This window comes from Haliotis rubra, unplaced genomic scaffold (assembly GCF_003918875.1).
Source record: "Haliotis rubra isolate DU_JTF1 unplaced genomic scaffold, ASM391887v1 Scf190, whole genome shotgun sequence".
Classification (NCBI taxonomy): Eukaryota; Metazoa; Mollusca; class Gastropoda; order Lepetellida; family Haliotidae; genus Haliotis; species Haliotis rubra.
Window position 1 is genome coordinate 56309 of NW_025765892.1, and position 15066 is coordinate 71374.

At 41.5% G+C, this 15066-nt stretch overlaps 1 protein-coding gene across 1 annotated transcript; it reads left to right on the top strand.

Annotated features, from left to right (window-relative positions):
* The first annotated feature begins 8130 nt into the window (after positions 1-8130).
* On the top strand, positions 8131-14547 carry LOC124274390 (glutamic acid-rich protein-like). The gene is made up of 7 exons (XM_046709770.1): positions 8131-8146; positions 8624-8755; positions 9345-9399; positions 10518-10628; positions 12463-12738; positions 13622-13795; positions 14412-14547. The coding sequence occupies exons 1-7, from the start codon at positions 8131-8133 to the stop codon at positions 14545-14547; spliced, it is 900 nt and encodes a 299-aa protein (XP_046565726.1).
* Positions 14548-15066: the final 519 nt, after the last annotated feature.

Sequence of the window (15066 nt, forward strand, 5' to 3'; positions counted from 1 at the left end):
CCTTTAAATCTCTTATTGTTTATTGAAACTCCCATTGCTTGGAATTCTGGGCTTGTCGTTTGAGGCAGAATCAGAATCCTTTCAGGCATGGCTCCCAAACAAACACTTATATTCTCTGACACATTTGAATGCCGGGGTTAAACATGGTCTTCAGCAGCAATGATTGTCAGAATAGGTAAGATCGGGTGGTCTTGGTTGAATCAGGTATTCCAGTTGGCCTGTCAGCTGACCAAGCTGTACTCATGTACAACCTGCCTTCACATAGATGGAATATTGCTGAGTGCGCCGTCAAACAAACAAACAACACTCTGAAAGGTTTAAATTTGATTTAGGAAGTTGAACACTTTAAATTTAAGTGCGCTTGCGTCGTAAAGACATTAATCATAGTTAAATTGCTTAGGGAAGCTATTTGAAGAAACAGGCACGCATATATTTCAGTATTCGTGATGAAAGTGATGACTGTTTCCCTGTTACAGAATTAAGTGAGTGAGTGAGTTTAGTCTTACGCCGCACTCAGCAATATTCAAGCTATATGACGACAGTCTGTAAATAATCGAGTCTGGACCAGACAATCCAGTGATCAACAGCATGAGCATCGATCTGCGCAACTGGGAACCGATGACAAGTGTCAACCAAGTCAGCGAGCCTGACCACCCCTTCCCGTTAGTCGCCTCTTACGACAAGCATAGTCGCCTATTGTGGCAAGCATGGGTTGCTGAAGACCTATTCTACCCCGGATCTTCAAGGGTCTCTTCCGCCCTAAGCAACAAATAGGAGGTAACTCCTTAACAGATGAAATTCATTAGCCCATGTTCAAGATGTGAGTTCAAATCCATACTAAGCGCTTTAAACTTCTGTGACCCATAATAACTTAAGATTAATTAACGTGACATAACCTCCAAGAAAACAACACCCTCATAACACAAGCTATACCTGGACAAGGACATAATAGCGTGTAGACCAGTGGTTGATATCATGGGCAAAAATATGAAATCACCAATGAATGCCTACTCTACTTCGTGGCCTTTGAGACCACACTAGGCAGTCGGAGTCCTAATCAAACCTCCGAATTTTCACGGAGTTAATGCGTAATTTGTTTGTCTGTTGTTTAGCGCCGCACTCACCAATGACTCAAAACAGATAACGGCGATCTGTAAATAATGACGTCAAGTATGTAACTGGCATCATAAGCCACGATAACGATAACGAGTCAACAATGTCAGCGAGCCTGACCACCCGATCCCATTAGTCGCCTCTTCCGACAAACACAATGTTACTGAAGACCAATTTTGACCCGGATCTTCACGGGTCTAGATTGTAGTAAAACAGTGTTTATGGACAATGATTACACTTAAAAAATTCTCTAGTTTACATAATTACGTAAGGTAAACCTGATTGAGGATTAAAAAAACAGTATTCGGCACGACAAAGGCACGCCTTAACCTCTGGGCAACTATTCTCCAAAACAACGATGAAAATATTTTATACGAGAGTTTTCAGGGCAACTGTTAATTTGATTCTCATGCAAATTTATTATATTAACAAAATACCCTGTTAGATAATTATTAAAAGGGAAAAAACACTGAAGTCACTCGGACACAACGGTTAGTGGATTCGAACCTACAATTGAGATAAATGGTAACATTAATGCCAATTTGTGTTGTAGTATTTCAGAGTTGCCTCCCTTAGACCAGTGAACTGGTTGTGCCTGACGAATCAAATGCATTTTTGATGGGGGAGGGTTTAGGGGTCACGATCTGCATGAGCTTCAAAATATTTCTTTACTGCATGTTAATAACAAATCTGGGTTAAAGATTTATGTTTGCGTTTAAAAATAACTTCTTAGAGGTGTTGCATTCACTTTATTTCACCCACCTTAATATTTGTTTTTGTTTAATTGTATGGATTTCAGTACACTTATTAGATTGGGGCTCAAACTGTTTTCGCTGTCAAAACGGCCGTTTTCGTCCACTGGTACAGCATTCACGGAACCATTATTAATGACAAATACACTGAAATATTTCGAGAAGTGCGTAGGACTGAAGTCTCTGCTAACAAAGATGTCTGGAAACAGCTTACCGTAAAATCTACCATAGTTTGCTTTCTGCTTACACAATAAAAAGGGTAAAACCTATCCCGCTGACCCACCTGAACCGTTTTCTTTTAACATTTGTTTGCAAAAATGGCACAAAAATATTTGTCATTCAGTCACGTGTGACATATATTCAGTAATACTTAGGTTGAAAATCGAAAGTTGCTGTCTCAATGACAAATTTTGATTCAACTGTCAAAGGGAGGTTACTCGTCTTACCTTATCAGATAGGCGGGGACACGTGCAGCCTGGTTGTCACAGGCGCTGCAATTCGTGGTCGAGTTGCGTCCCTTAGAGAACACCAGAATCCTATGATCGTTGGTTTGAATCCCGGTTCGCTCAGTCAATATTTCATGGTTTGTGAGGTCAATACCTGTGTTTGTGGGTTCCACAATGTGATACGCGCCTGAGACATGTCAGACAAGTCACATTCCTCCAGCGTCAAGTGCACACGCCATGGTATAGCTGTTCATCATTGCGTCAGGCGCGTAGCAAACCATTTGTTTCGTGTAAGCCCAACAGGTTGCAAAGCTTTATATTTAGATAGTATTGAGGGCTTGCCCAACCTCTTAAGCAAGAATCACGTGTAAGCCCGGGCTTTTTTATAAAGGTAGCTACGCCGCTGGGCGTTAAACCTTACTCACTCTCTCACTACTAGATCGACTAGGTAAATTCCTTTTTGAATTGGGTGCACTAATTGGACAAGATACAATCTGCAAGTTAATATAATATATTATATCTATATCACAAAATATTTGAAGTTATGTATCACATGAATGTGATGTGATATTTCAAATTTTATTGATAAGGAACAATAATTATTTGATAAGGAACAACAAGAATTTGAGTGTGTTAGGCGAGCACTTCTTATCCCCCAATTTGAAACAAACAAATTACTTTGTCGAAAACTGGCAAGAATTGAAATTATTTGTGGATAAACAAACGGAATTTGATTTCCAAATTTGTGCCAAAAAACAGTACACACGTACGCGTACGCGCACGCGCACGCACACGCACTCACAAACGCACCACTGTATCTTTTGTTATAAAACACCGACTCCCCGCTAGCATAGTGTATTATTATGTTGTATTCCTACTGATCCAACATTTCATAGTGGTCGTTGGGGTAGTGATGAGGGGTAGACATAAGAGTGAGTGAGGGGTAGGGATGAGAGTGAGTGAGGGGTAGGGATGAGAGTGAGTGAGGGGTAGGGATGAGAGTGAGTGAGGGGTAGGGATGAGAGTGAGTGAGGGGTAGGGATGAGAGGAAGGACTGCACGCACCGCACCGTAATTGCCCAAATCACGCTAAAGGGGTGGTTTTCGGTACGGGTACTACAGATGTGTACCCCAGGTACGTTTCTATACGCAGAAACGTACCCTAGCCAAAATCGGAATACAGAAACGTGCTCTTGGACGATTCCATTCCGCAGTGTGTTGTATTCTTGATTGGAACTGTCATACGGTTGTAATTAGACGAGGGAATCAGCTCGCTTGGCAAGAAGTCTGACCATTCCAACCAACCTACACACAACACAACACCTGAGTAAATAAACAAGGAGTTTATTACACACCAGTCACAGGATCATTTTACATAATCAGTCAATAATAGTATGGTATATAATCAATTATTAGAACATGTTAACGATACAATCAGCTATCAAAGTAAATAAACATAACTTGTAGATTCGTTTTACATTAATCACAAAGTAATGCAATAGTTCAATATTCTACATATCAACCCAGTGGGCGTTCATGCAGCACAGAACAGCATAGTGCTCATAGCGTAATGTAACAGTCAGGATACCCGACACACTCTATACAATCTACGATAGCCACAAAACAACGTAGAGTTAATCATTATCAAATAAACAATCTAGACAGTAATACAAAGTAATTGTGAGACATATTAAACGACGCCACGTTCCACATAGACCTAACGGTTTGTGCAAGGGTCGGACATATAGTTAAAGGTATCTACAATAGATTACAGTTACTATAGAATAGCAATGGTAAAGATTTGTCAAAATAGAAGAAAGTAAAGTTTCATACCTGAGTAAATTTACTAGACAGCCATCCCCTGATTTGTGACTGTCATCCGTATTATATACCTATTCTAGCTGTCGCAGATAATCGCGTTTACAGATAAAACTTAGGATAAAATTGTTATTGTGAACGTGAGATTATGTCATTTAGTTGGACCGAAGCATCGATGGCCAGTCGCGAGTATGCCACGAAGGTATATGTGGCACGCACGTGATTTGACCAACGTGGAATACAAACAGCAGTAAAGACAGATAAACGTATTGCAGCTTGGTTCTATAAGCTTTAGAGATACTGGTTCCGGATTAAGTCCGATGCTCGTTATCAATGTGATCCTTGGCAGCTTTAAGATTGAGGAACGTGGTCAGTTCGTCTGTGATATTCCCAGTTTTCAATAACTCCTATCGTTATAAAATATTGGTAAAACTCTGTTCAGTTTTTCCGTGTTAATAGATGCATTTAATTGCGTTCTATAAGAAACGACCATACACAGTAACGAATATTTCCCGGAGTACAATAAGATCTACAATCAGTTGAACGGGAAAAACTGCATACGGTTTTGGGTTGCGAAATATGGACTCGTCGTCCGTGTAAGGTATCGGGTACGGTTCAGTATTTTGACCTTGTTTAGGTGTACATTACTGTATACAGAAACGTACATGGGGTACATATCTGTAGTACCTGTGCCGACAACGACCCCTTCAGTCCAAATTACAAATATATGAAGGGTTCCTCGCGTTAGGTGTCTCACATACGATGCGCACCTCTTCACCCCAATGGGCCTGCCACTGCGCAACGCAAAACGTTACACACAATAACTCCCAACAATGACAATATAAACATAGACCATTTAATACTTCTGTACGTATCAAACCTCGATACACAACCACTGAATATCAAAAGTGTATTCGCAAAAGAGCCTTTGTACGACTGACACCAATACGGTGAATGGACGCCACACTGAGAAGCCGTGCCTGCCATACCCTTACCTGGGCTACCTGTTGCTATACGCCATAGTGGAGACAAGCCGCTTGAATGGAGTAGACAACATTCCACATGCACCCCTCAAACTGTGAGGCTTCGGGTCGCGGTTATATGTGGATTATATCGTTGCTGGATATGTGATTATGGTAAGTTAAAGTTTGTTGTAGGAATATTTATATTTCAAGCTAAGCTATGCTCGATGATCTTGTGTCAATGTTCGGTGAAAGTCTGGACTTTGATAAACATCTAGTCTCTGAAACGACCATATGCCAGACAAAACAGTTGAATTATCTCATTTTATAATATACTGGGGAAACAAGTAAGGGAGCCTACTTCATGGCAGTTTTCCTTTATTTATTTTAGATTTCATCCCGCAGCGCTGTTCAAAGCTGGTGATGAAAACTGGAAAATGTTAAAGAAACGCTTGAATTTTCCTGTTCCGTTATTTGTTTCTCTCAGTATATAATACAAAGGAGTCCAGATACTTTCTTCTATTTCACAGTAGGAATCTAGACGGTGATTTGGAGATTTAACGTGCGCTTTCCGACATAATGCACATTTCATACACGGGGCAGCAACCTGGACTAGTAACACATTAAATGCATTCATGGGACTTATCGGATATAAACTGACTTTCAAAAGAAAGTACACACCTGGAGTAGTTTCTCGAAACGACGTAAATATTTTGAAAAGTGATTGTAACTAGCAAGTCACAAGCACTGTGTACGTGGTGCCAAATGGTAATCCTAAAAGCAACTGTTGTGTAGTTTCTTTGTACGTCAGTATATATGTTTCAGAGTCTGTGACAGAATATCGAGACGTTGTGCTAGATGACTTGTGGGAAACGTAGACGTAGGGGTGTGTTCAGCGACATCACCGACAGTTAGAATGACAAATCAGTTGTATTTACAAAGTGAATGACTTGCATTTCGCTGTGCTGGATGCTAAAACCTAGTCAGACGTTTGTTGTCAGATGCTCTAAACCTAGTCTCCCGGTAATTACCTTTGTTGAGCCTAGTTGATTCCCATTGCAATCATAAAACCCTAGTCTCCGATAATGCTCTAAATGTCTCCCGGCAATTACCGTGCTCTAAACCTAGTCTGTGTGTGAGCCCGTTGTTTGTGTTCCGATAATGAATGTGCCCGTGTCTATGTGTGTCTGTTTGTGTTCCTGGCTGTATGTATGTATGTGTCCTGTGTTAATATGCCTGGGTGTCTATCAGTGTCTTTGTGTGTATGCGAGTCTGTGTTCCTGTTTCTGTTTGTATGTATGTGCCATGTGCAAGCATGCTTGGGTGAACTGTAAAGATGTTTTGGGTTTCTAAAATGGCTCAGGTCCTCAGCAAAAGATGTTTTATGAAATTAAGCGTATAGTGAGTGAATGAGTTTAGTTTTACGACGCTTTTAGCAATATTCCAGCAATATCACGGCGAGGGATACCAGGAATGGTCTGCACACATTGTACCAATGTGGGGAATCGAACCCGGGTCTTCGGCGTGACAAAGCCAACGCTTTAACCACTAGGCTACTCCAAGGCCTCCAAATTAAACGTATCACTTTTCGGCATGTGATATATTTTATAGTTGAGAAAATGCTATTTTCGTTGATTACCGACGTAGGTCTACGTATGGTTAGTTAATCTCGTACGTCACAACACAGTGTCGTATCGCGTTGACCTGTGTCGTAACGACTTGACCTGAGATTCTAACGATTTGATTGGATAACCGATGACCTCTCAATTAGGTCACATTCTGACGTAACTATTTTTTCATTCATAACAAACACGTGAATTCATTCATTCTGCAACTTAAATGCATTGTGGGAATGTAAACATTGCGAACGTTGCCGTGTCGCTGATTAATTGTGAGTCGAACTGAGACATTATATCCGTTGAAAAACATAAACGCAATGTTTCCACCAGTGATGTAAGCCGAATGAAGCAATGGTATTTTCGTATACGTGTTAGTATATTTCCGCCGAGCATAACACCAATTGTCTTAGTTTAGCATGGTGACTTATATGTATGGGCCATACATATTCAGCTGTGATTAAGGCTGGTTGTATTAGTGTCACGTCAAAGCCCCGACAGTGTTCATCACATATTACCATCACCAATGCAGTAAAGCATCTGAGCTTTTATGTATAGAGAATACTCTTGGGTTTATTTGTGTGTAAAATATCAATACACAGATCTCTAAAATCTGAAACTGGTTTATGTATTTTTTGGATCCCTATAATGTATCCTTCGAACCGCATTTATATATAGTGTAGACATCGTTTATATAGTTCAGATATCATACGGATCCGTGAAGATCCGGGTTAGAATTGGTCTTCAGTAACACGTGCTTGTCATAAGAGGCGACTAACGGGATCGGGGGGTCAGGCTCGCTGACTTGGTCGACACAGATGAAACCAGATTTGCAAATTAGATATACAGTTAGCTGTTTTGGTACACCACTTTTAGCAGAGTACCGCGAAGATCTGGGTTAGAATTGGTCTTCAGCAAACCATGCTTGTCGTAAGAGCCTAACGGGAGCAGGTGGCCGGGGATTGATTTGGTTGACACATGTCATCGTATCGCAACCGCGTACATCGAAGCTCATGATGTCAGTCACTGGATTGTCTGGTCCAGATTCGATTATTTACAGACTACCGTCATAAAGCTGGGATATGGCTGAGTGTGTCGTTAAACAACAAACAACAATTCAGATCTTGTTTATACATAATCCGGATCCAATAATATGTTGCCATAATCGTTTTTGTGTACTCCATACCTCGTGTGTTTATAGCCCTCGCCCGGTTTATCCAGACACACGTTGATACTAGGAACGCTGACATGTATACAATGACAGGCTGCTGTCCAGGTTAACGAGGTTTCGCTGAGACAGAAATAGTGTAAAACTATGACACTTCAGAAACAGCATGATAGGATGCAGTATTTGAGACAGTTCCATACCATCTGTACATTTTACGATCTGTATCTCTTGTTTTTTAGGGGCTCGATTGATCGCTATGTCTGACACACCAGGTAAGTTCGCGTGAGTCAGTGAGGTGAGTTTTACGTCGATTACAGTTACGTGAAGGCGTCTCAGCCACAGACCCTCGTGTCTTTGCTGGGATTAAAGATTTAAAAACATTGAGATATCACACACACACACACAGACAGAGAGAGAGAGAGAGAGAGAGAGAGAGAGGGGCAGAGAGAGAGCGAGAGAGAGAGACCAGATCACACATCAGGCAAGTGAGTTTGTTCAAAATTGCCACTGTTCACCCAGCAGAAAATGGGTACCCGAAGGGATAAGTCATGTGACTTTGACTTTCTAGCGCCTCACAGGCACCTTGGGTTATCCTGGATTAAATTAATCAGATTGTGCTCTTTGAGCAGGATATGGAGCCTGGAAAGGCGCTTTATAATATTCTTAATTGTTATTTATTATTTCTTGATCGAAATGTCTACACCATAGGCGTGTGATGCAGATAACACCGATGTTGATGTTTTCCGCAGCGGATGTGGACCCTGACAGGGTGGTGACGGACGGGGAGTTGGCTGCCGTCATCGTCGTCTCCGTCCTTATCTTCATCCTCCTGGTCATACAGATAGCGCTGCTCATCTACATCTTCTGTCGCAAGAAGCGATGTGAGTAAACCAGTCACTTGACTGGGCTCTGTCTTCAGTCACAAATATACTGATAGTCAAAAGTTAAGCGACGACTGGTTACGGAGCCTCTCAACCGTCATTAATTATTTCAACGTTGCTTTGAAAGCCGTTTTCAAGGACAAAACAGTATGAACCCATATCATGATGTGTCAGCTTACCTAAATCATTAAGAACTGTTGCCGTTGCTTCTACTCTCAGAATCAAACGAAATTAAACTATGCTATGGCTAATGTAGATTTTCTCATGAATCTTTCAAAATGACAGATAGCTGAGTCAGTTTTACTTGCATTAAATGCACGGCCAAAACAGCCATCGAAATCCTTGCAAACTCAACAACGACAGCTGATGCCATCATAGCGGTATAATGTCGCAAGCCCAAATTTAAGTAGATTATACCGTTAGACCGGTCTTGGTACTACGTTCGCGTTGCGCAAGAGGACCCAATATATATATTGTAAAATTAAACTTGTCATCTGAGATTAGTCATAGTATTAAGTACCATTCCGTGATTATACAGTGTAATCATATACTTAATTACCTTATTCGCCAACACTTGATTGTTTTACAGGCCCATGTTCGCGGAAGAAATCAGAAGCGGACTCGAAACCGTATTATGAAAACAGGTATACCGTCGCTACCTAGTCTGTCATACACAAAACATCCTGTCTAGAATATGTGGCAAATCTACATTACTACAGTTTCAGGGTGTGTACAGCTCTGAATTGAGCTCGGACAGTGAGTGAGTGAGTTTAGTTTTGCGCCGCACTCAGCAATATTCAAGCTATATGACGACAGTCTGTAAATAATCGAATCTGGACCAGACAATCCAGTGATCAACAGCATGAGCATCGATCTACGTAATTGGGATATGATGACATGTGGCAAACAAGTCAGCGAGCCTGACCACCCGATCCCGTTCGTCGCTTCTTACGACAAGCATGGGTTACTGAAGATCAGTTGTAACCGGATCTTCACGGGTTAAGCTGGGACAGAGCTTCTTATCATCAGTTAGGGACCATTCATAATTTATGGCTAGGGGGGATGATGATGATGTTTATGGAGAAGCATGTACAATGTGAATGACCCCCCTAAAATTATGTGCAAAATAAGTGAACCCCGCATGTCATGTACAAAATCAATCACTCCCCACTCCCCTTCCCATAATTTCTAAGCATAATTTTGAACACATTTTTATGTACAAAATTGCTGACCCCCCTAGCATGTGTGTACAAAATTAATGACCCCCCTAGCTCGCCAGAACAAAATGGGTGACCCTCCCTTAACATCATCATCACCCCTCTAGCCATAAATTATGAACGGTCCCTTAATCTCTACCTGCCATCAGTGTTTACTATTAGAACTTCCCTGGGCTCCTTTCTATTATATTGTCTGAGTATAATTTAGGAACTTGGGGTTTATTTTGCTGTAAAACTTGTTCATTTCAAAGACAAGATGTCAGTCTATCAGTACAGAAGGTAGATTCATGCTCATGATATCAGTCACTGGAATGTCTGGTCCAGACTCGATTATAATTACAGACCGCAGTCACAGAGCAGGCAAATAGCTGAGTCCGACATTAAACAACGAACAAACAAACAAACAAACACTATATAGAGGGCTTGTGTTTTGTGTGAAATCTCGTCTAAGTGTTATGAAATGTGTTTCAATTTGTCACTTGTCTCCTTCCGCGTTACACCGTCGCAGTCGTGATAAAGTTACATGTTACGTTATGACGTTACAGATATGGGGAGATCAGCTGGAGTTACGCTGAGAAAAAAGTTCACAGAGACTCTAAGAGATCAGACGAAGAATCTCTCATCGGGGAGGAAGCCTCCGTCTCCGAGGATTCCGGGTACGTGTCTAAAAGCTAACCTGGAATCGTACACACCAAGTAAGTGTTGTACTCAAGCTAATCTGGACCCAACTTCTTCTACTCTCCAAGTAAGTGTTTTACAAAAGCAGAATTGGACCATATTCTATTCTCCATGTAAGTGTGGTACTTAAGCCAAACTGGACCCCGCTGTTTCTACTATCAAAGTAAGTGTTTTACAAAAGCAGAATTGGACCATCCTCTTCCTTTTCTCATGTAAGTGTTGTACTTCAGCTAAACATGAACCGACTTCTTCTACTATCAAAGTAAGTGTTTAACAAACCTGAATTGGACCATCTTCTTCTATTCTCCATGTAAGTGTTGTACTTAAGCTAGACGTGAACCCACTGTTCTACACTTTAAGTGAGTGTTGTACTTAAGCTAGCCTTGAACCCACTGTTCTACACTTTAAGTGAGTGTTGTACTTAAGCAAGCCTTGAACCCACTGTTCTACACTTTAAGTGAATGTTGTACTTAAGCTAGCCTTGAACCCACTGTTCTACACTTTAAGTGAGTGTTGTACTTAAGCAAGCCTTGAACCCACTGTTCTACACTTTAAGTGAGTGTTGTACTTAAGCAAGCCTTGAACCCACTGTTCTACACTTTAAGTGAGTGTTGTACTTTAGCTAGCCTTGAACCCACTGTTCTACACTTTAAGTGAGTGTTGTAATTAAACTAGCCTTGAACCCACTGTTCTGCACTTTAAGTGAGTGTTGTACTTAAGCTAGCCTTGAACCCACTGTTCTACACTTTAAGTGAGTGTTGTACTAAAGCTAAACGTGAACCGACTGTTCTACACTTTAAGTGAGTGTTGTACTTAAGCTAGCCTTGAACCCACTGTTTTACACTTTTAGTGAGTGTTTCACTTAATCTAGCCTTGAACCCACTGCTCTACACTTTAAGTGAGTGTTGTAATTAAGCTAGCCTTGAACCCACTGTTCTACACTTTAAGTGAGTGTTGTACTTAAGCTAGACGTGAACCCACTGTTCTACACTTTAAGTGAGTGTTGTACTTAAGCAAGTCTTGAACCCATTGTTCTACACTTTAAGTGAGTGTTGTACTTAAGCTAGACGTGAACCCATTGTTCTACACTTTAAGTGAGTGTTGTACTTAAGCTAGCCTTGAACCCAGTGTCCTGCGCTCCAAGTACTTAAGTCCGACTCGTACAACCAAAGGACTAAATCTAGGTTAACCCCCCATCGTTTGGTCATTAGGATCAGCTGAGCTATCCAAACCAGGCATGTGACTCTTGTTAGTCTGGAAAACAATACTTAAAAGAAATGAAGCAGCATCTGTCTTGAAATTATAGATGCGTTTTGTTTTATACCCTTTAATAAAGCTTTTACAGATGAAGCATCGTTACTTCGAAAGTAGACCCTACATTTGCAGACATAACATGAAAGATACCTTTATGAATAGCATGAGTGAGCGAATAAGGTTGTACGCCGCTTTTAGAAATAATTCAGCAATAACACTGCAGTTGACACAAGAAATGGCCTTCTCACATTGTACCCAGGTCGGGAATCAAACCTGGTCAACGGCGTGGCGAGCGAACGCGTTAACCATTGGGCTACCCCTCCCCTACACCACTCCCCTTCCTGCATGTCTTAATGATGTGTCTCCTTTCTTGGGAGGTTTATAAGTATTCGTCTTTTACACATGGATGCTCATGGTGTCAATCACTGGATTGTCTGGTTCAAACATACCGCCGTCATACAGCTGGAATTTGCGGATTTGGGCGTTAACCAGCAAACTGTCATTTATTACTTCAGAATCCCAAATCTGGTTGTTTGGTGGAAAGTTCAATGCTTGCAGGTCACGTGTGGTGGGGATCGACGATGAACACACAAAGAAACAAACTCCACGTCTCAAGCATGAGGACCCTGACAAACAGAAGAAGGAAGAAGTCGAGGATGTTGGAGAAGATGAACTTGTCCCGGATGACGAGGCAAAGAAGGAGGGTGACGAGGGAAATGAGGATGACGAGGCAAAGAAGCAGGGTGACGAGGGAAATGAGGACGACGAGGCAAAGAAGAAGGATGACGAGGGAAAGAAGGAAGATGATGAACGTGATCCATCTGTGATTACTAGGTAAGGCAGAACTTATATCTGTAATTACATGAAGCAATGTGGTAGAAGATAAGTGAGGTGAGGTGAGGTGAGGTGAGGTGAGGTGAGGTGAGGTGAGGTGAGGTGAGTCGAGTCAGGTGGGGTGGGGTGTTGTGGGACTTAGAAGTTGCATTTAAGATTATTGCATGGGTATTAATTAAGCCCCACACACGTTTTATATAAGTACGGAACCGCTACGTATTGTTGTATATACTTTGAATACAAAATTCCTCGTATTAAGATGTTAGTGAGTGGGTCCCGGTGGTGAGTTTAGTTTTACGCCGCACTCAGCATTATTCCAGTTATATATTTGCGGTCTGTAAATATGACCAGACAATCCAGTGATCGACAGCGTGAGCATCGATCTGCGCAATTGGGAACCGATGACATGTGTCAACCAAGCCAGCGAGCCTGACCACCCCATCCCGTTAGTCGCCTCTTACGACAAGCATGGGTTGCTGAGGAATACACGTGAATATCAACAATACCTGTAAATATGGTCACCATGACAACGCAACAAATCAGATTGTGACACAGGTCTCAAGTAATGATTGTTTGTATAAACGACCACTGGCGACCACATCAGTACCTGGCGTAGTCACACCTCACACTGATAACTTCTGTCAGTCTCATCCTCATACCGCATCAAGCGTCAAGTTCCCAGTATCGGAATCCTCTGGCATTTCTTATGCTGTACCTGCGTCAGTTCGTGCAAATTTTGAACAGGAGGACCTCTAACTCGAACTTGACGTCCAAGATAGTCACAAAGATGTACGATTGGGTTCATATCGGGGCTCCTTGTGGGCCATGATAATGTTTCGATCTTTACACAGATGTTTTTGCACCAAAAAGGGGTTTTTTGTAGGCTGGATGAGGACGAGGATGAACACACAAAGAACCAACCTGCGCCTCTCAAGCATGAGGACCTGGATGATAAACAGAAGAAGGAAGAAGTCAAGGATGTTGGAGAAGATGATTTGGACCCGGATGACAAGAGGAAGATGAAAGATGACGAACGTGACCCATCTGTGATCTCCAAGTAAGACAGAAAGAGAATGATTATATGTTACTCCATATTACTTAAGAGCAAACCGACAAAAAGAGACTATTGGGACTAGGGAGAGGAATTGGCCAGGGGCGGATACAGATTGTTTAGAAAAAGGGTCGGTTCATTAAGTGAACTTTCAGGACGGGGGGCCGGGGGTTCCGCACCCCACCTCCCACCCCTCTGGATCCGCCTATGTTGTTTGTATCATTTCAAAGACTAAATGATCAGATATGCAGATGATATTAGAATTTGTTGTCAAACAACATTTAAAGATCTGTTACAGTTGGTGAACATTTAGATGTTTGTAAGATACAAGAAGGAACTTGGCCCTGCCATGCCTCTGTCACACGTCCGGGACAAGACTCCAAACAAATATTACCGTTACAATATATCAGCCCTTAAATGAAGAACTGTAAATATACTGAGAGAAACTAGGAATGGAACAAATAAAATTCAAGCTTTCCTTTAATATTTTCCAGTTTTCATCACCAGCTCTGAATATCGTTTTGGGGAAATCTGAGATTAAATAAAGGAACACTGCCTTGTTTCCAGTATATAACAGTTCATAACGCACATGTATGGATGTTCGACAATTCTTTCCATGAAGGCCTGTGGATGAGAACGAAGATGAAGACACAGTGGAACCACCGCCGCCTCTCAAGCATGAGGAACTGGACGAGAAACAGAAGGAAGAAGTCAAGGATGTTGAGAAGAAGATGATTTGGAATCGGATAAGGGGATGAAGACGTATACCGTACCTCCTGCAGATGTACCTGGCAGGTAAGGCACAGATGTAATGTGTGTCGATTTATGACGCCTGCAGTTAAGAGTACACTGTTCTCAAGACACTCTTATGTATATCAGATATGTATGTGATATTGGAAACTACAATGGCAAACAGCACTTACATGCTTACGGATCTGTTATAATCTGTCCAAATTATCTTAAGCTGCTTGTTTGGGACTGACTGACTGACTGAGTTTTGGTTTTACGCCGCTTTTAGAAATATTCCAGCAATATCACGGCGGGGACACCAGAAAAGGGTGTTTTGGGATGAAAGGGGCGAACGCTACTAGCACAGAGGAGACTTGACCCAACAATTAAACAACAAACAAACAAATCTAAGACAAGATAAACCTGATCACCTGCAGTAATGGTACATACATTTGTTGGGTGGTTGTTGTTTTTTTTTTTTATTTTTATTTTGTTATTTTTTTTTATTTATTTTTTTTTTATTGGGGTTTTGGTTTTACTTGTTGTTT

What these genes read in the sequence shown, in the direction of transcription:
- LOC124274390 (XM_046709770.1), top strand. An exon ending in AAACCGTATTATGAAAACAG is followed by an intron (nt 9,400 to 10,517) that starts GTATACCGTCGC and finishes ATGACGTTACAG; the next exon opens with ATATGGGGAGATCAGCTGGA. An exon ending in TCCGTCTCCGAGGATTCCGG is followed by an intron (nt 10,629 to 12,462) that starts GTACGTGTCTAA and finishes CAATGCTTGCAG; the next exon opens with GTCACGTGTGGTGGGGATCG.